The sequence below is a fragment of the Ylistrum balloti genome, unplaced genomic scaffold (genome assembly GCF_031769215.1).
Source record: "Ylistrum balloti isolate Yb309-2 unplaced genomic scaffold, AGI_CSIRO_Ybal_v1 Utg369624, whole genome shotgun sequence".
Classification (NCBI taxonomy): domain Eukaryota; kingdom Metazoa; phylum Mollusca; class Bivalvia; order Pectinida; family Pectinidae; genus Ylistrum; species Ylistrum balloti.
The window spans coordinates 766,818-790,419 of record NW_026781893.1 but is presented as its reverse complement, the minus strand read 5'-3'; the positions used below and the strand labels follow the sequence as shown (position 1 = coordinate 790,419).

General features: G+C 33.5%; 2 protein-coding genes across 2 annotated transcripts; one reads left to right on the top strand and one right to left on the bottom strand.

Annotated features, from left to right (window-relative positions):
- Window positions 1-530: 530 nt before the first annotated feature.
- On the bottom strand, window positions 531-16,184 carry LOC132550423 (heat shock 70 kDa protein 14-like). The gene is made up of 14 exons (XM_060214490.1): window positions 16,126-16,184; window positions 15,133-15,213; window positions 14,486-14,617; window positions 13,857-13,962; window positions 12,077-12,167; window positions 11,679-11,783; window positions 11,039-11,200; window positions 10,168-10,323; window positions 4,953-5,055; window positions 4,588-4,716; window positions 3,856-3,948; window positions 3,236-3,406; window positions 2,933-2,991; window positions 531-2,549 (listed from the first exon to the last, which is right to left on the bottom strand). Exons 1-14 carry the CDS (start codon window positions 16,180-16,182, stop codon window positions 2,471-2,473), a joined length of 1,524 nt encoding a protein of 507 aa, XP_060070473.1. The 5' UTR covers window positions 16,183-16,184; the 3' UTR covers window positions 531-2,470.
- A 162-nt stretch (window positions 16,185-16,346) lies between these two features.
- On the top strand, window positions 16,347-21,885 carry LOC132550336 (mesencephalic astrocyte-derived neurotrophic factor homolog). The gene is made up of 4 exons (XM_060214385.1): window positions 16,347-16,581; window positions 17,801-17,928; window positions 18,459-18,600; window positions 19,133-21,885. The coding sequence occupies exons 1-4, from the start codon at window positions 16,497-16,499 to the stop codon at window positions 19,330-19,332; spliced, it is 555 nt and encodes a 184-aa protein (XP_060070368.1). The 5' UTR covers window positions 16,347-16,496; the 3' UTR covers window positions 19,333-21,885.
- Window positions 21,886-23,602: the final 1,717 nt, after the last annotated feature.

Sequence of the window (23,602 nt, the reverse complement as noted above, 5' to 3'; positions counted from 1 at the left end):
TCACGTGGCTTTCTCTACAATAATTTGTGTAAAGCTTGATAAGTGTGGGTAAAGGTATAACGACTTGTCACGTGGCTTTCTTTACAATCATTTATGTGTAAAGTTTGATAAGTGTAAGTGTAGGTATACCGACTTGACACGTGGCTTACTTTACAATTATTTCTGTGTAAAGTTTGATAAGTGTAAGTATAGGTATAACGACTTCACACCTGGCTTTCTTTACAATGATTTCTATGCAAAGTCTTTACAGTTCTTTCCATATTATGTTTGATACCAATTGTAATTTCCATCTAACAGCTTAACATTCAAATGTCTTGACATTTGTTTAGCATAGTCTTTGATACCAATAGTAATTTAAATGAAGATGATAAGACCTTGTGTTCTTTTACTTAATGACAAGATATAACCAATATGTCTAATAGTAAAATCTAAAGTTTTTGTGGCCTGTATTGATAAGCTCTGCAATAAGATTCCAGGCAGACCAAACATAACAATGGTAACCAATAGCAAAGTAAGAAATATGAGACAGATAAGACAATAATATTTTATTTGGAATTTGTTTTCAGCAAATACTGCATAATTGTGCATAATGTATGTAATCATAGAGAGACATATACAACTTACATGAGTGGCACAATCAGCAGACACTCAGATCATTATCACAATATTTTACATTAAATACAGGAAATCACTGTCCACTATTGATCATTTTCAAGAGGAAATGAGGTGTAAAAAAGAAAAACTTTATTATCAGAATGTTTCAAAATGTCAAAAATTTTATTCACTGACTATAAGTAGTGTTACTCTCAGCTAGTCATCTGCATTTACATCTTAGCACCTTTACGAAAACTGGTGTACTGACACAAGTCATAAAAGGCCCCGCATCCTGTCAAAATCTTAACCTTAGTGTCATGTTTATGTAGAAATTTTGTGTATTGCTTTATAAATGAAATAGTTTGCTTGTGAAATATGAATAAATATTTCAAATGTGACCTCAAACTTTGACCTGGTGACCTTGACCTGTAATCTGGTGACTTCTCATTTGATTTCAACTCATCATGCTTCAAAATGTCATAACAAAATATAGACCAATAAAATATTTCAACGTTAATCTTGGCCTTTGACCTGTGATCTGTCAACATATCCTTTGATTTCAGTAAAGAAAGCTTCACTATGTCATAACAAAATATCTGTGAGTACCATAATTCAGATTTAACCTTGACCTTTGACCTGATGTCATAGAACCAGTCAATTAGGCTTCATTATATCATAAGAAATTATTAACAAGTAACATACAGATGTGATTTACTTTCTATATCTATTTATAATGATAATGACCTTCAGCTATGGCCAGTGAAAATGAAAAACAAATGAGAGTTAACAATTCCTGTGAAGAAGCCATAGAGAAGGTCCAAGTGTAAAAATTCAAATTGACTTTCTATTTATAGTAACAGTGACCTGGACCTTTTTCCTCAAGATAAGAAAATCAATTCCACTTCATTTGAATTGGCATTGGGTAAAGTCTGAGATACTGTGTCAAAGACCCCTGTGACATGGCTCAAGGTAATTTTTTTTCACACACTTTGTAAGATTCATCCTCGGAACCCATCAGCCAAATATCATGTTTATGGGTCTTTTGATAAGTGAAAAGAATTCATGTAAACATTTTAACCCCTGTGACCCTGAGTTTAAGTCAAAGCTATTTCTTTTCGAAAAATGATTCAGGAGTCATCCAATCTGCTAAATATACTTCTAAACCCTTAGCTTAACAATAAGACTTTTCAAGTGTTAACAAATTTGACACCTGTGACCTTGAATATATGTCATGGTAATTTATTTTTGTAAAATTTCTCAGGATTTCTTGCTTATTGAGAAGACGTCATTCAAATGGCACAATTGACATGATACCGACAGAAAGTTGACAGACAGACAACAGGCAAAACATAAGATCACTTAAGACAGTGTCAAGTAAACAAAATCGGACAGACAGACAGACAGACAGATAGACAACCTGATTACTATAGGCTACCCTCATCTCCAATGTGGGCCCCTTACAAGCCTGCCATCATATGGAGCATTATATATTGATGTACAAATTCCACTTCTTTCTCAGTCCTTCTCATGTTACATCTTCTAGTCAAATACTCAAATGTTTTTGACTTGATAACTGCCTTTTTTGTGAGCTTCACATGAGTTGGCTGTCATGGAAATTAGTCATATTTGGTAACTGTTCATTCCTCTGATCACACAAAACTGATGGTAAACTACACCTGAATTGACAGAAGCAGTCAAAATAAGTAGTAAAACTTTCAGACTAGTGAACAGGGCATGGCATCCAAGGTTTATCTTATACATACAGATAAAACTGTTGTACTGTGAACATCAGCCAAGTCCTTCTGACTGTTTCACTGATGAGGTCCTGATGCATGGTAATATGTACTAATCACTATTATCCTAAGGCCTTCAGTCATCAGCTGCATACCTCAACAACGACAGACTCGGTTTTGTTTGATGTCTCCTCCCGACATGTCACATGGAGGGAGCCTTCCCTATAATGTACAAATTGGTCTGAAGAAAATCTAAATCTACTGAAGGAGCGGTGGTATTTTTTGTGTAGCCAAATCAAAATATTTCATTGTAAGTGTTTGGCGTATAGATAGCATCAAATGGCTTACTCATAGTCTTTAAGTTTGAATTTAAGGATTTTCTTGTTGTATACGTTTAAAGCTCTTTTTCCCAGACAAAATCTCCTTTTACTCTTATTGAAAATATCAATTTTTACTACAGAAAAAAAACTTGATTAATACTGTAATCAAAGAATGAAACATGTATGGATTCAATCAAAACAAATTTGGAAAGGGTTTTGATTTTCTCTATTAACAAAACATAACCAATGATTATTTCTATAATTGCTAAACTTAATGTTTCTCACCTTCTTAGATGGAAGGTAACTAACACTTTAGCTGCTTCTGGTAAGTCTCTCATCACAAGCTGTGAAGGGAAAAATATTGTTTATTTTTGTACAGTTTCAGGGACAAAATGCTGCCCAAAATTTCAAATTGTAATGTCAATAGTCTGGAAGCCATTTTGCTTTATAAATTCGTATTTTTAATGTCCTGGCTAAAGATATTATGTTTGAATCATGATTTTAATACAAATTCTTACATTGTTCTATGTTCAAGAATCCAGACAAGACATCATGACAAATTACCACTGAACTTTCGTGCTTACTAACCTTGGCAAGGTCTGCTGCAGTGTCTGGTTGCTGAAGGTCATCACATTCGCACAGATCCATTTGTAAAGATGTTTGATGATCGCCCAACATCACAGTCTCATGTTTACGGGATGGGAGTGGGGTCAGGGATGGGAACACCAATTCCAGTCTGGTCTCACCATTGCTGCAAGACTATACATAGAAATACAATTAATTGAGTACATAGGTAAACAGCACAATCTATGTAGTAAATGCATAACAAAGCAACCTCTTAATTCACTGTTTCCTGATCTGCACTAATTAGAAAACACTGTTTTCATAGATACACTTGTACATGCAATCCAACATCAATATTTATACTTTGTACATCATGATTCATCACTGCACAGCTGGTACATTAAAAGTGATATCAAAATATATATATATATATATATATATATATATCATCACTGCAGAGAACATGCAAGTTTTTTTTTTTAAATTGATGTATCTGATATTTTTATTGAAATAAGTAATAGATAAAGGAACCGTTACATAATGGTTGTATGTGAATGCTGCAATATATCAAACAATACATACTATAGATCGTTTTACTTTTACAATGCAGATAGCACAATGTTTAAAAAACATTCCTAACTTACCCTTAGACACACAGTCTTTGACAAGCATTCTATTTCATTATCCTCTGCATTTTCTTTACTTTCTGTTGCATCACATCCTGTGAGAATACCAGCCTACAAACATATCAGTACTACATGTGATACCAACAGGAAACTTTTTTCCGAACAGTTTAAAGTTTACTAAAATCAGATATGAATTTTTTCCGGTCAGGAGTAGTTAATCTTTCAGTACATGTTAAAAATAGCCCTGTTCTTATTGAGCAAAAATGACAAAAATTTTGGAAAATTTTCAGTATACAGTACTACAGTGTTTATCCTCACTATCCAAAAAAAAAAAACAAGCATCCTCTATGACTTATTTCAAAGTTTAAAAAACATTTCAGGTGTTGTTAATTGTAAATCAAACACATAGCTATACATTAAAAGATCATAGTATCCTATACAAAATCTCAATCTGTAGTTATTTATAAATGCAAGACTACATATGTGTGAAGTGGTATGGTTTAGATAGGTACTCTGTACTGAAACTATGGTCTATGTGACATTATTTGTTTCTCTATAAGAGTTGGTGAAACAGGATAAATGTATAAAAGTATCTGACTCTTCTTCAACCCAGTAATTCTATCTACCTGACATTCAGGGGGCAATGTAACTGGCTAAACCTAAAACAGACAAAGGGAGAATCAGCTTCTTCAAGCCTCTAGTTCTATCCTATACTGATCTAGATAGCCATTATTGGTAGAAGTATCCTACCTGTTTGGCTGAGCCAATCGCTATAACTTCATCTGGAGGAATGGAGCTTAAAATCTCTGCAGTTTTGATATAGTCCTTAATTGTTTTCTGAACCAAAGGCATTTTTGCTCCACCACCACAAACAATCACCTGTTAAGAAAATTAAAAGAAAGAACAAAATATAGCTTTTCACCACAAACAGGAGTAACCTTTGATAAAAGGGAAATAACTCTTTATCTCCAACAAATATGATTTTTAAGACTTGATAAAAATATAAATGATTATAAAGCAAATAAATGATTTTTATTAGTTTGAATCAAATTTCACACAAAGAAAATATACATGTTTATTAACTTATAAGGATGTATTGTTCTGTGTAGGCTTGCCTTGTCTATTTGGTCTGTTGTTATTTCAGCATCACTACAAGCTGCATCTATAAGACTTGTACACTGATGCATCAGGGGTCCAACCTGGTTCTCTAACCTCGCCCTAAATACAAAGAGGATAGTTCATAATATAACAATTCACATACATAAATAAGACTTGTAAACAGTTGTATCTGGGGCCCAACGTGGTTCTCTGACCGTGCCCTAAATACATAGAAGATAGTTCATTTCATAACAATTCACTTTTACACTGTTGCATCAGGGGTCCAACTGGTTTTCTAACCGCACCCTAAATACAGAGAGGATAGTTCATTATAACAATTCACATACATAAATAAGACTTTTACACTGTTGCATCAGGGGTCTCACCTGGTTCCGTAGGAAGATAAGGTTGTGTGGTATGTTGCCGTCCTTTGTGATATAGTTTGTATCCCTTTAGGTAATTCCTAAGTACTATCTATTTTATCAAAATTATCAACTTCATACATACTTGCAATTTCGAAGGGAGACAACTCTAAAATAATCTTGGGCAATGACAAAGTAACATATATCTTTAATAGAAAACTTATTTCTGTTTAAAGTTTAAGCTGGATTTCATTCTTGTCAGGTGTGATTATCTCTCCATGGCCACATTTAACCAAGAGAAACCTATGAACACCTTGTTCCTATAGCATGTATTTCTAAAACAGTTGACCATATAGGAACGGTCACTGGTCCCTCCTGTTATATACATGCATCACTCACAAATACAATCAGAGCTAAATACCACATAGCTATCACCATATTAACTCATTATGGTACACGTTAGAGGTCATAATCAAATTTTTATTTAATTAGTGTAAACTGATGCATCCTAAAATTTTGTTTAGAAGGAACAATCTACAGAAATAGTCACTATTACTATTATGATTTAGTATTGAGTAGCAAATTGGGAGTGTTGTACTACCTACTATTTCTACACGAGTTTTTCGGAACTGTATGTGTCGCATGCATAAAATGTCAGTCACCCAGAAATCTAACTGGATGTCAAAACTAATCTGTACCCTTCCAACAAGAAGCCATATACTCAATTTCATTTTGAAAACTTAAAGCATAACCGAAAAAAATCAGGAAAACTTTCTTATGGACACCGCCGACGCCACCGTCGACGTGTGACGATGGACAAAGTGATCCCTAAGTGTCCGCCAGCTCTGCAGGCAACACAATAAGTAATAAGCTGTTTTTAGACTATATGTCCCTTTATAGAGTGTTGTAGTACCTATTATTTCTATAACTGTTTTGCTGTCTCTTGACTATATGTCGCCTCCACATGATTTCTTGTATCGCTATTTAAAGGTAGAGAAAAATGTAACATCTGCATCCAAAAATAGTCTTAAAGGTAAATCAATTTGAGAGCTTTTGCTTCTTTTTCAGAAAAAGAGGCTGAATGATAAATAGTATCTTACACTTGTGCACATCGGTGTAACATGGAATTTACTTAACTCATTAGATAGTTTCATATGTCACCTGCTTAAAGGCTCATGTCATGTCATATCACTCAATTTGTATAATAAATTTTGTTACATTGAAAATCATGTAACATACTCTATGTGTCTCATTCACTCCTTTTGGCAAACACTAATTTGGTTAATGTGTAAAATCTTATATCTCAACAATGCTGGTCCATTGAAGTTTCATTGTTGTGCTACAGTTATAAGCTACCTTCCCGGACAGGACTTTCATTACTTCTTCCACTATTCACAATAAACCTCTGAGATTTATGTCATACATGTTACTAGCTTTGAACTTGTTTCAGTTACAGATAGCACATCTGTAATTCAATTATGGGAAATGCCAATATTACATCCATTATTGAAAACAGGTACCTGTTTATAGTTTGAGCTGGATTTCATTCTTGTCAGGTGTGATTATCTCTCCATGGCCACATTTAACCAAGAGAAACCTATGAACACCTTGTTCCTATAGCATGTATTTCTAAAACAGTTGACCATATAGGAATGGTCACTGGTCCCTCCTGTTATATACATGCATCACTCACAAATACAATCAGAGCTAAATACCACATAGCTATCACCATATTAACTCTATATGGTATACATAAGAGTTAATGATCAAATTTTTATTTAATTAGAGTAAGTTGATGCATCCTAAAATTTTGTTTAGAAGGAACAATCTACAGAAATAGTCACTATTACTATTATGATTTAGTATTGAGTAGCAAATTGGGAGCAAATTTTTCGGAACTGTATGTGTCGCATGCATAAAGTGTCACGGTCACCCAGAAATCTAACTGGATGTCAAAACTAATCTGTACCCTTCCAACAAGAAGCCATATACCAAATTTCATTTCAATAACTCAAAGAATATGTGTCGCAAAATAAAGTGTCACGGTCACCCAGAAATCTAACTGGATGTCAAAACTAATCTGTACCCTTCCAACAAGAAGCCATATACCAAATTTCATTTCAATAACTCAAAGAATAACCTGCAAAAGTCAGGAAAAAAATATTCCCAGAGAATTTTCTAAGTTCAAACAGGCATTACTCTGCCAAGAAGTGTTACAGACAGCCAGGAATCTAACTTAATCTGTACCCTTCCAACAAGAAGCCATATACTCAATTTAATTTTGAAAACTTAAAGCATAACCGAAAAAAGTCAGGAAAACTTTCTTATGGACACCGCAGACGCCACCGTCGACGTGTGATGACGGACAAAGTGATCCCTAAGTGTCCGCCAGCTCTGCAGGCAACACAATAAGTAATAAGCTGTTTTTAGACTATATGTCCCTTTATAGAGTGTTGTAGTACCTATTATTTCTATAACTGTTTTGCTGTCTCTTGACTATATGTCGCCTCCACATGATTTCTTGTATCGCTATTTAAAGGTAGAGAAAAATGTTACATCTGCATCCAAAAATAGTCTTAAAGGTAAATCAATTTGAGAGCTTTTGCTTCTTTTTCAGAAAAAGAGGCTGAATGATAAATAGTATCTTACACTTGTGCACATCGGTGTAACATGGAATTTACTTAACTCATTAGATAGTTTCATATGTCACCTGCTTAAAGGCTCATGTCATGTCATATCACTCAATTTGTATAATAAATTTTGTTACATTGAAAATCATGTAACATACTCTATGTGTCTCATTCACTCCTTTTGGCAAACACTAATTTGGTTAATGTGTAAAATCTTATATCTCAACAATGCTGGTCCATTGAGGTTTCATTGTTGTGCTACAGTTATAAGCTACCTTCCCGGACAGGACTTTCATTACTTCTTCCACTATTCACAATAAACCTCTGAGATTTATGTCATACATGTTACTAGCTTTGAACTTGTTTCAGTTACAGATAGCACATCTGTAATTCAATTATGGGAAATGCCAATGTTACCTACATTACTGAAAACAGGCACCTGTTTATAGTTTGAGCTGGATTTCATTCTTGTCAGGTGTGATTATCTCTCCATGGCCACATTTAACCAAGAGAAACCTATGAACGCCTTGTTCATATAGCATGTATTTCTAAAACAGTTGACCATATAGGAATGGTCACTGGTCCCTCCTGTTATATACATGCTTCACTCATGAATTTATGAAAATTAGCTGAATATGACTTCTGGCAATGTAAAAAATATATCAGAACATTAAAACTTCGAACAGACAGGTGCAATGCTTTTATTTGCTTTAACAATAAATTTTAAACCTGCAAAAATTCAAGATGTGTTTTACTGTATGGAAATTTCATTTTTGAGAAATTCCAAAATTCTTCAAGGAATAAAGCCACTAGAGCACTGACAATGATTTTCTAATTTCTAGTTATTGGCCTTGACCTTGATTCAAAAACCCTAAAACTAAAACTTGTAAAAGATATTTTGACAAGAATCCCTAAAGGAATGAAGCTGCTAGAGTGCTGACAAATTTTCACAGATACATGGATGGACTGACAGAGTGGAAAACAACATTATAATTACTAGTGTCTGTAGGGAAGGGAAGTGGAAATGTTTGAAGGTTAGTGGAAATGTCTTTACTTAAGGAACAATAAAATCACATCATCCCTGAATATGCAGTAAAAAATTAAGTGCTGCATGAAAATAAGTTCATCAATTACACAGGTGTGTTTCTGTTTAGTAGCGGAAATGAAAACACCTATCCTAAAATAAACAGTCTTTATGATACTGAAAAATTGCTGCTGTAGTTGTAAAATAAACAATCTTTATGATACTGATAAATTGTTGTTGTAGTTGTAAAATAAACAATCTCTATGATACTGATAAATTGTTGTTGTAAAATAAACATTATGATACTGATAAATTGTTGTTGTAGTTGACCTTCACAAACATATACATCTTTACTCGAGTGCTTGCATTTGTTTGATGGACATACTTCTCCTGTGGCAAAACTTGGCCAGGAAGACCTTAAACCACCAATTTGATGTAGCATGGTTGTATCCAGATCAGCTGACTACAAGTGGACAGTCAGTGACTGGCTTTGGTCTGGTCATCTTGTACTGTTTAACAAGCATGCATGGCTTTCTAGAGGTATCCATGGTATGGATACACATGTTACTATTATTTTTCTTAAAACAGTTATCTTTAATGTAAATCTGTGGATTCAACATGAACAGATATTGTCAAGAAAGTTCTAAATTTATAATACTGACCTAATAATTCCACTCAATTTATCTGTGTTGTTAATTAACCAATATTATTAAAGATATCATTTACTGTATTGAAAATTTTACAGAGATATATCTATAGAGGTCGCCCTTACATTAAAGTACATAAAATATTCTCTAACCCAGGATAGAGGTATCTATGTTTTAACTAGGTGAGATTTAATTGCCATATCCTAAAGGGAGATAGGGAAGATTTCCCTGTCAGGACAACACAGTAACAATTCAATGATGTCACATTGTCCTGACAACAATGTCTAGCACTGACAATGCAACATAACATATGGAGATCTAACCATCATGGAAAGATTCTTAAGATGGCAATCACTCATCAAGCCTCCTGTTTGACAGCTTGAGAATCTTTCCCATTGGGTTGAGATCATCCCATCTCAACTCTACGTGGGTAGTGATTCTATTACTATTAATCATCAGGTAGAATCCATATTGGTGAGAAGGGTCCATTGATTTTCTCTGGAAATAATTAAAAGTGAAATTGGGCACATTTCTGAGCAGAATACTACATCATCTTTAGCGAGGATTACCTGGATACACTGTTGTGGAAGTCTACACCCTCAAACAGAGAATCAACAGCACAGGAAGCATTGCCAAGGGTAGACAATGTGTGTTTACACCTCTCAGCTGCCACACTGAGTTTACTCAATGACCGCCGACTCTCCTTCACGTCAAGTTTGTACTGTCTGAAATATCAAAAAGTACAACGCCCTACAGCAAAGCACTGTCTATTGTTATCGTTATGAAAATTAAAACAAAGTAATAACATATAGGTACCTTAAAGAGAAAAATTATTTGAATTTAAATTGATATAATTTAATAAAATATCGCACCCATTAGCACTCTTGGCAGAAAAAAACTTTTAAAGTAAGTGAAAACAGTACTGCAAAGAACACTTTTAAACATGTCTGCATCAGTAATTCTTCATTCTAATTCCACATTTCTCATATAAGATTAAATATGCCAGGTCTCTTGAAAAACTAAATCACTCAGAAGTGAAACAGACATAAAACCACTCAAACAAACAATAAAGGTTGAGCAAGATTACAAATGAAATTGTAAAATCTGACATTATCAAATGATATCAGAATAGAAATACTGTAAAGTTGGAGTAAGATGATTTAATCTGTACAGATAGCAAAATAATTATTTGTGTATGATAAGACTGTTCCAGATTTTTAAGTGCCATAAAAAGATAACAATTCAATATGATTTACGGAGAAAGTATCATATGTAAGAACCATCAAAATATCAGGAAAAGTACTTAAAACTGAACTGAGAAAGTAACATCAAATTCCCAAATCATATCTTAAAGATGTGAAATTGTAACACATGAAATCTTTATGTACCTGGTAACATCCAGAGCCAAGGAACAATCAATGACCTATAAGAGTAGGTTACCTGTAAAATTCTGCTGCTAAGTGGTCTGCCAGGGCTTTAGTAAACTTTGACCCTGACAACTGGGTACTGTTGACAGAACCCATGATGCGGTACAGACCATTATACGACTTGACTACACAGACACTGCTCGACTCTCCACCGAGGCGGAATACCAATGTACAACTGTAAACAGATATTATCTCATTATCATCAATTTTCCTGGCCTTCTTGTACCCTTTTGATATTAAATTTTTACAGGGCAGTTATTGGTAGGGTATAGGCAGACAAGCATAAAGAAATGAAATGGTATTTGATTGTACTGGTGTTACATTGTAAGACAGATGTGTGGCATAATTTGAACACTAATTGGTAAATGATCAACATGTATACTGACAGACACAAATACATAAGATCAAGCCAATGGACATATGTCAAAATTGTACATTAATAAGTACCTTAGTTTATAAAGACTTTTGTAAGGAGTATAATTCCAGCAAACTTTGGTTACATTATGACCAATTTACAAGGAAATATTTCCTGTATATCAGTTTTAGAACCAAGTTAAGCTTGCATTCTTGTTAGAGACAGAAAAAATATTTTTAACGATCATCAGTAATGTCTTTGTACTTAATTATTAAAATTTTCTAAACATTTATATTACCTCTCTGTTTTGTTTTCCATCTGTCCGATATCATATGCCATGAGTGCTGCCAGTGGCTCTTTAATCACTCGTAGAATATTGAACCCTCCTGAAGCTGCAGCATCACTAACAAACATAACTTCACCAATCAGACTTTGAATACAATTTTAAAAATGGATCCTTTTAAAATCTGTTTTTATATTAAAGTGTGAAGACAGCCAATGAGAGTAATATTTGATGGCAGTTAAAGGTGATTATTTTAAAGAAAGAATTAACAACATTACCAAAGGTAAGTGTCTTCACCCTCTGATAGCTTTGAATATTTTTAATCTTACACTCCCCTCCACTTTGATTTCTATGGTACCTACAAATATTCCCTCAAAATAACAGGCTGTTTATTGCTGTGCTAAATTAATCACCTAATGGCTGTTATTTGTTCCTCTGTAAAATTAGTAGGCACTGTTAACACAGAGTCGTGTATGTCTCCATCCCCATGACTTTTGGCAATACCTGATGAAAAAAATAAAAGTTTTAAATTGAATCTAATACTCATGTTAAGTCTAACCAAAGTAATTGTTTAACCAAACAAAGTAAAAAATATAGGTCACACTGACCTACAAATAATGGCAGGTAAGTACTGTGCAAGATAAATGAACATGTGAAGTAACAAAACTGGGTAATCACAGTTCCAGAGAAACAGACAAAAAAACAAAAATTGTCTAGGTAATGTGCATGTCATGTTTTGTGACTTAAAAGATTTTCAAAATAAAATTAACTTAATGTTTCGGATGTATATATAAACTGGGGTGAATATGAATGCCCCTCTACTATTGTACTATTATGTGTAAAAATTGACACAAACTTGTTGTCTTCCATTATTGTGAAAAATAACACTATCTAATTCTTTATATTTCACTGGTGAACATTTAATGAAAGATATTTTCATTTGTCAGAGATATTCTTTTCTGTCATGTTGAATTTTATAGCAGCTTTTCTGTCATGTTGAATTTTATAGCAGCTTTTCTGTCATGTTGAATTTTATAGCAGAACTAATAAAACTTTCTTAATTAGCAAACAAGAGATGTAAATTTGTCCTCATACTGAATCAATCAGTAAATGGTTTGTGTGATTAAAACAAATACACTGATTATCTGAAGTAGGAGGTTCAAAGTACTCCCATAGCACCTTCAATAATACAATATACTCCCTCCCCAATCAACAATAGTTTCAGAGGGGTTGTCCCAATGAGATTCCACCAAGAGGTCTTAATTTGGTCACCATGGCAACCAAACTTTTTTTTCAAAAATGTTATCCTTGTATTTGTCATTCCCCTAAACCTTTTATACCAATTTTCAACTTAATTAGATAACATCTTAACTTCAACCAATCAGAAGCCTCCAAAGTGTTTCCATGGAAACACCTGATGTGTCAAATCCTAGGCTATAATCAGCTGTAGCATCTGATCATGTTTAAATGAAAGGGCACATCATATCATAGGGATGCAGGATGCTAAGTTTGAGAAATATTGCTTCAGTACTTTATCAGACACAATTGACAAAATCTTCCATACAGAATATCTACATTTAAGGGTGTAACTCTTAACAAATGTTGTCAAAATTTTACGAAAAGCGATAAGGATGTAGTATGTCTAGATTGAGAAATACTGCTTGACAGTCAGACAGGGTTCTTCCAATATACCACCCCTCCTCCAAATTTTCTTGCGGGGTTATAATTTTCTCTTGATGTAAGAAGTTTAGACATTTAACTGGACTTCAGCAACTATAAACTGAAACAAGAGATCCCAAAGGGAGTCCCACCATCATTTGATCTTTATTTATTCTTTAAGAGATGGAGGATCTTTCCTTTCTTTTCTCTTCTTTCCTGTTTTTGCCCTTACTTACAGGAAATTTTTGAAAATTCTTCTGAATTTTTATAATAATGTTAAACAGTCAAATCCAAGATAATCACCTGTTGGCTATTCTGTGTTTCTGATTAGTCCCAAAATGAAGAAGGCACAACTAGGGTCCAAAGGGAATCTACATATGAAATTTGAGAAATGTGCATACAGCACTTCTCAAGAAATCATCATAACAATGATCGTTTATGGACGGATGAATACAGTGATGACTACAAATATCTTTCTATATGTTAAATGAGAAGTGCTGGCACAAATATTAGATCTAGTCAATGATCTCTTACCCATCATAGTTTTGAACACTGCTTCAGCCACAGTTCCTGGACTAACCAGTGTTGTCTTTTCTTTGAATTCCACTTGAAAATGAGGCTCACCTTTATGAGGTACAACCTACAAATTAAGAAACAAAGAAAACCATACATTAATGTAATTGCTTTGCTGGATTTTTAAAAACTGTACATGAATAAAATGTCCTTTGATACATAGTTTTTAGTTAGAGAAACTCATACCTTCTGCTCCCTGCTTGACTCACTGTTGAGGAATCTTGAGTTGGTGTTGATATTTTTGTCTTTCACAAATGAAGACAGAAGTGAAAAAATCATGCATTCTTTATCCATTCTTCAATACAATTTAGTACAAATAGGTTCAAATAAGTAAACAAACACAATCCATTGTATCCTTATAACTGATTTGTAATTTTTTTCTAAAACATATTTCATGAAATTAATTCTGATACAATGTGGGCAAACAAAATCTCCCATTCTGTTGAGAAGATTTAACAACCTGGAATCTTTAAATTTTGAACCTATCCTCTATTTTCTTCCTTGTTAAATGTTTATGATGTTGTCAAAATATTAATTTATTTCCACTGTAGAAACAGTATACAATATAAAACACAGTTATTCCCCTTTACCTTCACTGCATAACAATCTTTGTATGCCTGTACTTCTGGATCATCCATAGCACGGCCAAGGACCTTTTTCACACAGGGAACTGTATTCTGAGCATTTCTGATATATGCTTGTTTGGCAGCCATGCCTACTGCCTGAAATATAAGGTTGAATGTGGATATAATGTTTTTATTTAAGTAATAAAAAATCACATTTATACAAATTAGATGTTCTTTAGGGTGTCAGGGACAGGTTTCAAACACACGTACTAACAACAAAACTGTTTGGAAATTTTAGCATTTTCATTCTTAATTCAGTGTTTAATAAAGACTGTTCTATTACCTGTTTTAATTCTAAATAAGCTATCATAACCCTGATCACAACCTGTTTTAATTCAGTGTAAACCATGATACCTGTTCTTAATCAGTCAATCAGTGTACTATAAGCTACCTGAACCCTTCCTTGCTCCAATTCTGCAGAGTAACCCACCTGTCTTAATTCAATCTAAACCACAATGGTTCATACCTAATTTAACTTAAGTTTAAGCAACCATGGTCCTTGTCTGTCCTCATTCAGTGTAAGCCACCTGAACCCTTACTTGTTGTAAGTGAGTTTAAGCCACCATGATCCTCACCAGTTCTAACTCAATATACGCCAACATTGTTTTTACCTGTTCTAATTCAGTATAAGCCACCATTGCTGGCGTTGTTCGGTCTCCCAAATCATTGGCCACCACATCAGTCTTCCCATCCTGCAATATTTCATCAGAAACAATTAATACCAAAGTTACAATCAATTATTTTCTGTTATACAATGTATCAAGAAAACCCCAAAAAACAAGAATATACCAAAAAGAATGATTAATACAGACTCTTGAAAGAGGACCCGGAGAATAAGACTATACATAATGTCCTGGAAAAGTAAGCATCTTCTGTTTCAATGACACTCTGCATGTATAACTTGGACTATCCAAGTAAATAATGTCACATTTTCAAATTAGAATAAGGCATATATACAAAAATTGAAAATTAGAATAAGGCATATATACAAAAATAAAACAAACAGGCAAATTTAACTAATTATCATTAAACACATCCAGTTTCATATAGGACAAAAAAATGGAATATATATGACGTCCATAAAACTTCCCCTTTATTTTCATTAACCTGTATTTTCTGAAACCCTTTGTTAGGAGTTTGTCAGTCAGTTGATGTCTTGCACGAAACTCGTGATAATGGGAACAGGCCCTTGAGTATCGAACCAGCTGCATTATGGTAAAATAGCAGTTCATGTAGAAAAAAAAAGAATAATTCCGCTAGGGATCGCATAATTACACGTGTTATATATGTTGCCCACGGTCGACCCTTGTTTCCAGTAGGGGAAAGGTTGACAAGGGGATATCTGAACCTGGGTTCTAAATAGTGGTGTCTTCGTTGCTGAAGACTTAGAAAGGAATGTAGGCAACTTTCCTGGTTCTAACAATGCCAGGTTATACTAACATTCCATAGGTGCAATTCGAATGCACCCATCAACCCTTCGCACGTGCACGTGCTGATCGGGAAAATGTCACTTTTTACACCACTGTTACTTCCAATCATTCGTAAAGTTGGATGTATAAGAATTCAACTATAGTAGTGCAGATTAAACGTTAAAAATAATTAACCTTAAACACAGCTAAACATGCTGAAGAATTCCCGAAGTGTACACCGAAGGCTGCCATGTTTTAAATCTCGTTTCTCTTGAGATCGCATCAATGACCCCTAATATGACCCGTGAAAACCCGGAAGTACTTACTCCACCAATCACAGAACGACAGATGTACATGTGCTTCCTGTAGGACACGTAACTTACCGGTATCATCACAGTCGTTCACGTACACGTTTCATTTTGACATGTCTTTTGTATGAAAATAGTAAAAACAAGTTTACATACGTAAGACGTTTTAACCGAAACTTGTTGTCGTTTCATACTGAACAATCAAGAATTCAACAGAAATTTCACAACAACAGAACCACTTTTCTAAGTATTGGAACGATGGAGAAGAAGTTGGTGTGTCTGACAGTTGTCGCGTGGTGTGTTGTCATCGTCAATGCGAAGTACAGACCAGAAGATTGTGAAGGTATATTAGCTATTCATTTGTAAAAGAAACAATCATTTTTTGAATGAATCTGTTGGTAGAACGGAACTATTGACCAGGTCATGTATGAAATTGAAATGGTGTTGCAAAATACACAAGTTATAAGGGCTTTCAAGTATCTTACTTTGTACATGTGAACATTATATACTTGGTGTATCAGTTTCGGACCCCTTAAGAATGATTTTCATTAGCTGATAAACTGCCTGCAAGTAAATACATAAATGACTGGATATATCTTAATACTATAACATTTATTTAAAAACTGACTGATGAAAGGCAAATATTTTATCTAGAAATATCCAAAGATACTATCTCAAAATCACATACTTGAAATGATTGACGTGATTGCACTTCCACTTCTGGTAACTTCACTAAATCACAGAAACACTCAAGTTAGCCCAGAAATACACATGTATTACATAAAATCATTTGAACGTGAAATTGAAATTAAGAAATTTGAAATCCATTTAGATGGAGTTTGAAACATTGGAAGAATTAAGACCCTGTAGTGGCTGTACCGTATACAAACACTTTGTGTAATTTTGATATCATACATTCATGATGTTGAGTATATCAACTATTACATGATGAAATACTATGTGCAAACTGCCTTGTAATATTTTGCTTGATACATATAATATGAATAGAGTTTAAAGCCTGTGTCCATTACTAATTTACCATCCCTAATAAATCCTGATAGAAATTTAAAGTCTTTTAATGATGTTTTATAGTCGAGAATTTTAGCATTGGCACTTGTATTATATGAGACAGTACATTTAACAAATCAAGTGGAAATTCCATTATCAGCCATACACAATACAAATATTGAGATTCCCAGATTTCCATTCAAGATCCTCCGAATGGCATTGGTAGCCTCACTAAAATGAGAAAAGAATTGACAAAACTTTGTGTAGCAATATATACATGCACATCATGTTTGTCATAAAATGTCTCTCATTCACCATCAGCATTTAAATTTTCAACCTGATCCATTGGTCATTTTCACTCAGCTGATGGAGCATGGCAGGTCTTTCTATTGTCGTGTGCATGTGTGGTCCAGCAGCAAAATGCACATGTACATTAAAGAATTATAATCCATCTGTTAGTATTAATTATGGTAAAATATTATTTGAGATTTCAGTCATTCTTAAAGATCGATACTCTACTGTCGTCTGAATTTGTAATTATTTTACATTTACAGCATGTGTGAACTTTGTGAAGGCATTCGATGAAACTGTATCAGACAATACACGCAAAGATAAGGACAAGATCAAGACAGAATTATTAGCCTTTTGTAAAAAAACCACAACCAAAGAATATGAAAGAATTGTAAGTATGCATGATTAAACATATTTCATAAACATATTAAATTGAAATATTCATACATGACCTAGTTTTCAGTGCAACTCAAAAATATACAATGAAGTCAAAAGGTGAAAAACTTCCACAGTGTACTATTAACTTAAAAATGTATTTAATTATTAGACAACAAAAAAATAACCCTGAAGTATATGATCATTTTTAGTAAGTATTTGTGTTTTTCCCTGTAATAATTACAGGTTTCCAACACAAAAACTCTGCTTTTCAAAACAAATTCCATGACCTCTTATAAAATATGAGTATAAGCACTGTTTGACTATCAATAACGAGCAGTTTGAACCTAAAAAAATCACAGCTTTGCAAATTGATAGATTTACATGTATAGCCTCTAAAGGTGGGCCCTAATACCTTTAGTGAAATTACCCATTTTTAAATATAGAAATAAAGCAAAGAAAAATCCAACACATAGATTTGAAACAGCTTTAATATATCAAAATATTCATAAAGATTCATTGACATAATAAATTGTTTATTTTCAGTGTTATTATATCGGAGGGCTGGAGACATCAGCTACAGGCATGCTTAATGAAATCACAAGACCTTTGTCATTTAATAAACCAGCAGAAAAGATTTGTGAAACATTGAATAAGAAAGATTCCCAGATTTGTGAAATAAAAATAAGTAAGTTTCAAGACTTTTTTGCCAATTGAAATTTGAAATTTTTAGTGATGTTCAGCGTTAGCATTGGTGGTCAACCACTATTTCAACATTTTGTAGTACTCCGCCTGAAAGAAAACAGTGAAATCATGCATTCAGACAGAGAGACCACACTTTGTCTAATTTGTCTGGATTATTTGTTTTCTGTCATTCCAATAATTAGATGATCAAACATACCAGATATATTTGAAGTAGTTTTTCATGCACAAGATATAGGGGAGGTAACTCATTATATGTGGTACCCATAGATGTCAGTTGTTCATGTTTTAGTGAATGTATGATATATCATTATGTAATATAATAACTATGTATCCATTTTTCCACCTTAGGTCTGATATAGACTTTAGTCTATTCCTAATACCTATTTTTTTGTTTTTTAATGGAATCTTTGTGAAATGAAATGAAATCAAACCCAGTTGTTTTGTTTAAGAGAAGTGTGTTACATACACTGCCACATTTTTTCTTCATTTTAAAATTTTTGTAAACTTAATTACAGAAAAGAAGATGAACCTTGCCGAGATAGACCTGAAGAAGCTACGCGTGAAGCAGCTGAAGGAAATTCTCAGTGACTGGGACCGCAGTGATGCATGTAAAGGATGTGCAGAGAAATCAGACTTCATACGTACAGTAGAGGAACTCATGCCAAAATATGATCCAGCTGCATACAAACTACGACAACAGAAGCAAGAGCTATAGAACATAGATTTAGATTATTTTTTTCAAATTTTATTTATAACTTTTTGAGAGAATACAGAGAGAGGGAGATATTGTGTATGATTGACATTGATGTATGCTCTGGTGTGTTTCTTCAACATTTGTTCATGTCATGATGCTAATTAAATGTTGTTCAGAACAAAGAAGAGTTTGATATTGGTCAGTACAAATGTGAAAAATTATGTTTTCTGAATGGAATGAATGTTAAGGCTAGAATTCTGCAAAAATGTATTTCTTATCAATGAATTAAAAATTTTTGTTCATCCTATTTACAAGCTTAGATTTATACAAGACATCATTTTCCATTATGATATTTATTGAATATTGTCAAATTAACTTGGAGTTTAAAATATTGCATAGTATAACTAAAAGTAATAGACTAACAGTGGTCTTTATTTGGACAATTTTCTATCCTAAACAATCACGGTTAAGATATATGTCAAGGTTAGATAATCTTTTAGAGCTTTCTGATGACTAAATCTAGATTTTTATTCAAAGTTGAAACCATTAATTTTTTAATAATGTTTGCCAACATGCTTCATTTTATATTGTCAGTAGAGGACGCATGATTGGAAAATTTAAAGCTTATTACTGGAGAAATGAATTATTCAGATATGGTGAAAGCACTATAAAAGGTAGTGCTATTAAAGATTTATGTGGCCTCTTGCTTTTACATTTTATGTTGTCTCTGAAGGCATGAGTCACTCGAATAAACCTGTCAATATTAAATGTTATGTCATTAATGGATTTAAGACTGTGTAGATTATTTTTGAGATTTAGACAATGACTGATGCAGGATTAAAGGAGTCAGTAAGTGGAATAGGTAATGACAGATTTACAGAATGAAAGTTTGTTGTGTTGTTTTCCATTAGTAAAACTAATTGCATGTGCACATGTCAGTTGAACAGCGTAAATGGATAAAGATTGTGTGGATAATTTCTGCTAATGTGTGTAAACTGTTGAGCACTGCTGTTACTGGTTTGGAAGTTATTGTAAATCCACTTGTTTTGATTTACCTGTTATATCATATGTGGTAAAAATGTCCTCCGATATCTCTGAAAATACCTGTACTGGGAGGTAGTTCTATTTCAACGAATATGTTGAGTATGAAGGATGTTGATCTGAATCTTCCTGAATTCTGGATTGGATTCATGGAGGTCTGGATTGGATTCACTGAGGTCTGGATTGGATTCATGGAGGTCTGAATTGAAATCATGGAGGTCTGGATTGAAACAAATCAGACAAAGCATTATTTCTTGAATCCCAACACAGAAAAACTGGAAATTAAATTTACCGATAAAGATACTTGTAAACTTTGACATAAAGAAACAAACCCTTTGATCTGTTGAGTACAGTCTTCAGCCATTTTTTGTCAGTAGACATGGAAGTATTGTTTGACCAGCAGATGTCACTTTGTCTATAAAGAGATGTTTTGAATGTGATAAAAAGTGTTTGATTTTTACAGAAACTCGAGAGCTTTTAGACTTTTATTGAAATATTTCAGGTTTGCTTAGTGTCCAGAACAAAATTGATGACCTCTTAGATTCTGAAGACAATAGAAAGTACATTCTAGTTTAATCAGTGTTCAGTAGACATGAAGGAATGGCCTTTTAGCCAGCTTCCATGATGCTATGATCATGTTCATTCTGTGTGAACACATTGTCAGAGACGTGTAGTGTTTATCTTGAACAGATTAAGGTACAGAATAAATCAAGGAGTACTCGGGTTCTGGCAATCATTGGATGCTGTAGATACACATATCGGAATCCAGTGTTAACCTTTAAATAACAACATCAAAATGCTTGTCCAGACATGCTAAAAGAATATTTTCATGACAATTCATAATATCTCATTTCCACATGATCATTAGGAATTTGTCCATTTCATATTAATTCACTCGTGTATCACCTGCATATATGTTTTTTTTAATGTTTGTTTTTTTTCTATATATTCATGTATTGTTGATTCGGCAGGTTCGAATCAGTAAAGTGATAAAGTAACAATGCATCAAAATTCAGGAATGAAATTAAGAATAAGACAATTTTCAAATAAATGACTTAATTGCTGTTTTGATAAACAATGGAATGAATTGGATTGTTTCTTAAAAATCAAAATATAATTTCATACATTTATTGTTAATTTTTTTTTTCGAATTACATTATACTAAGTTGGAATTTTGGAGTATGTATATTAATAATGCTTTGGCACTTTTTTTTCAAATGCTTAATGTACATTCATTTTTTAAAAAAAATATCACAATAGTTTTTTCACCACTTAAATGTTGAAGAATGCTGCACAGTACTCCATATTTCTGAGGTATTTCTGCAATTTGGATGATATCACATAAGTTAAGTATCCAAATGTCAGTGTGTCTAAAGGCCTCTACACCTCCCAGCAAAACATATTTTTGATTAAAAAGTATATTCTAATATGTATACAGACATGACATTTTTAGTAAGCACTAAGATGTTACATTGTAAAACATATGTCCCGGTCATTCATTATAGAGAGAAACATGGTTGTAATATTGAATCTGTAGAGTTAAAATAAAATGTTGTTTATAATAAAACAGAAGTTTGTCATGAATACAGAAAAACCATTTCCAGCATAAGGTAACTTAGTGAATCAAGAGCTTCATGAACGGCAGAACATACAAAAGTGTAAGCATCCATCAGACCATACAGGGACGAAATAACAAGACATGGGTGAGCCAGGGTTGTCAGTCTTCACACTTAAGTTTTTATTTTTTATCCATTTCTTATTTTCTTTATGGTAAAGAATCATTAACTTGCCATCATACACTAGTTACATACACTGCTTTCAAGAAATTTTCATAAAAGGTTTTTTATCTGTCAAAACTTTTACCAGTAAAGGATGAAATATTTGATAAACTGACAATTGACCAAATGACTTTCACTTGTAAAACTCAAAACAATCCTTATAATATTGCTTGAGAGCTTCTAGAGGGAACATTCTCATATTCCATACGTAGATTCCATTGGTCCCTAATTGTGAATTGGCAATATTGGGACAGATCAAAATACATCAATACACAAGAACATAGTCATCAAGATCCCCTGCCAATGTTCATTTAAAATTGGGAAAGATATCAGCCAATCAGGTCACAGCAGTCTCATTAAATACGCACAGAATTTGCCGATAATCAAACATGAACAAAGGGTTAAGGTAACAAGTCTACGAAGCGGGTCTCGTCATAATTCATTTGTTCCTTCAAAAGATAACTTGAGGAAAACATTCAGTAGTGCCGAAAGATATCCGCCAATCAGGTCACAAGAAATACCCATAGAATTTGCCTATAATCGAACCTGAAAAAGGAAATTGGGTAATAAGTCTACAAAGCAAGTTTCCTAAAACAATCTTATCATACCTTCATAAGATAATATGCAGAAAGATTTCCCATAGAGTGATAAGGTCAATCAGGTCACAGCAGCCTCATTAAATATGTACGGAAATCGATTGAACTTGGCCAAAGGATTACTAAGCCAAATTTCATAAAAATCCTATTAGTCCTTCGAAAGAAAGTTTCATTTATGTTTGATGACACGTATAGATACGTCCAGAAAAGGATAGTGCAGGAAAAGTAAATGTTATCCTATTGCGAACAAGAACTGACAATATTTAAATGCGATGAGTTGCTTCCTTTCAGAGGGTTATGTTCTTGACAAAATAGGTCACTTTATGGATATGAAAGCTTTTAAAAAATGTCATGGAAACCTGAAAGTTACAAGTATTGTTAAAAGACGGGGATGTTCTTGACCTTATCATATTATCTGGTTTGGAATCTAACATGCCTTCATACTTGTAATTAGGTTAGTCACATCATGATGTGGAAACAATAAACAGACAATACACAAAAAAAAAAAAAAAAAAAGCTGGGTCCAAGAAATTACCACGATAAACAGTGGAGACTTTATAAGTAAAGGCATCCATCTCCGAATCATTTATACAACCCATCTGTCGCCTGTGACACAAAAGATTGCCAACTAGTAAGAAGAATTTCGGTATGGTATTCTCAATGGAGAATTCCTGGGCAGAGCTCTTAATGATCAGAGGAGAAGTTGGATTAGGCTGACCGCCTCTGGTATGGGATACCAAGACACCGCCACATGTGGCACCTATCAAATGAAGCAAACCTGGTGATACATTGCAGAAATCTGACCGATGATGTTGATTTCCATGTATGGGAATACCAGCACGCTGATGGCCTCATCCAAGGACTAACACGTTCTCG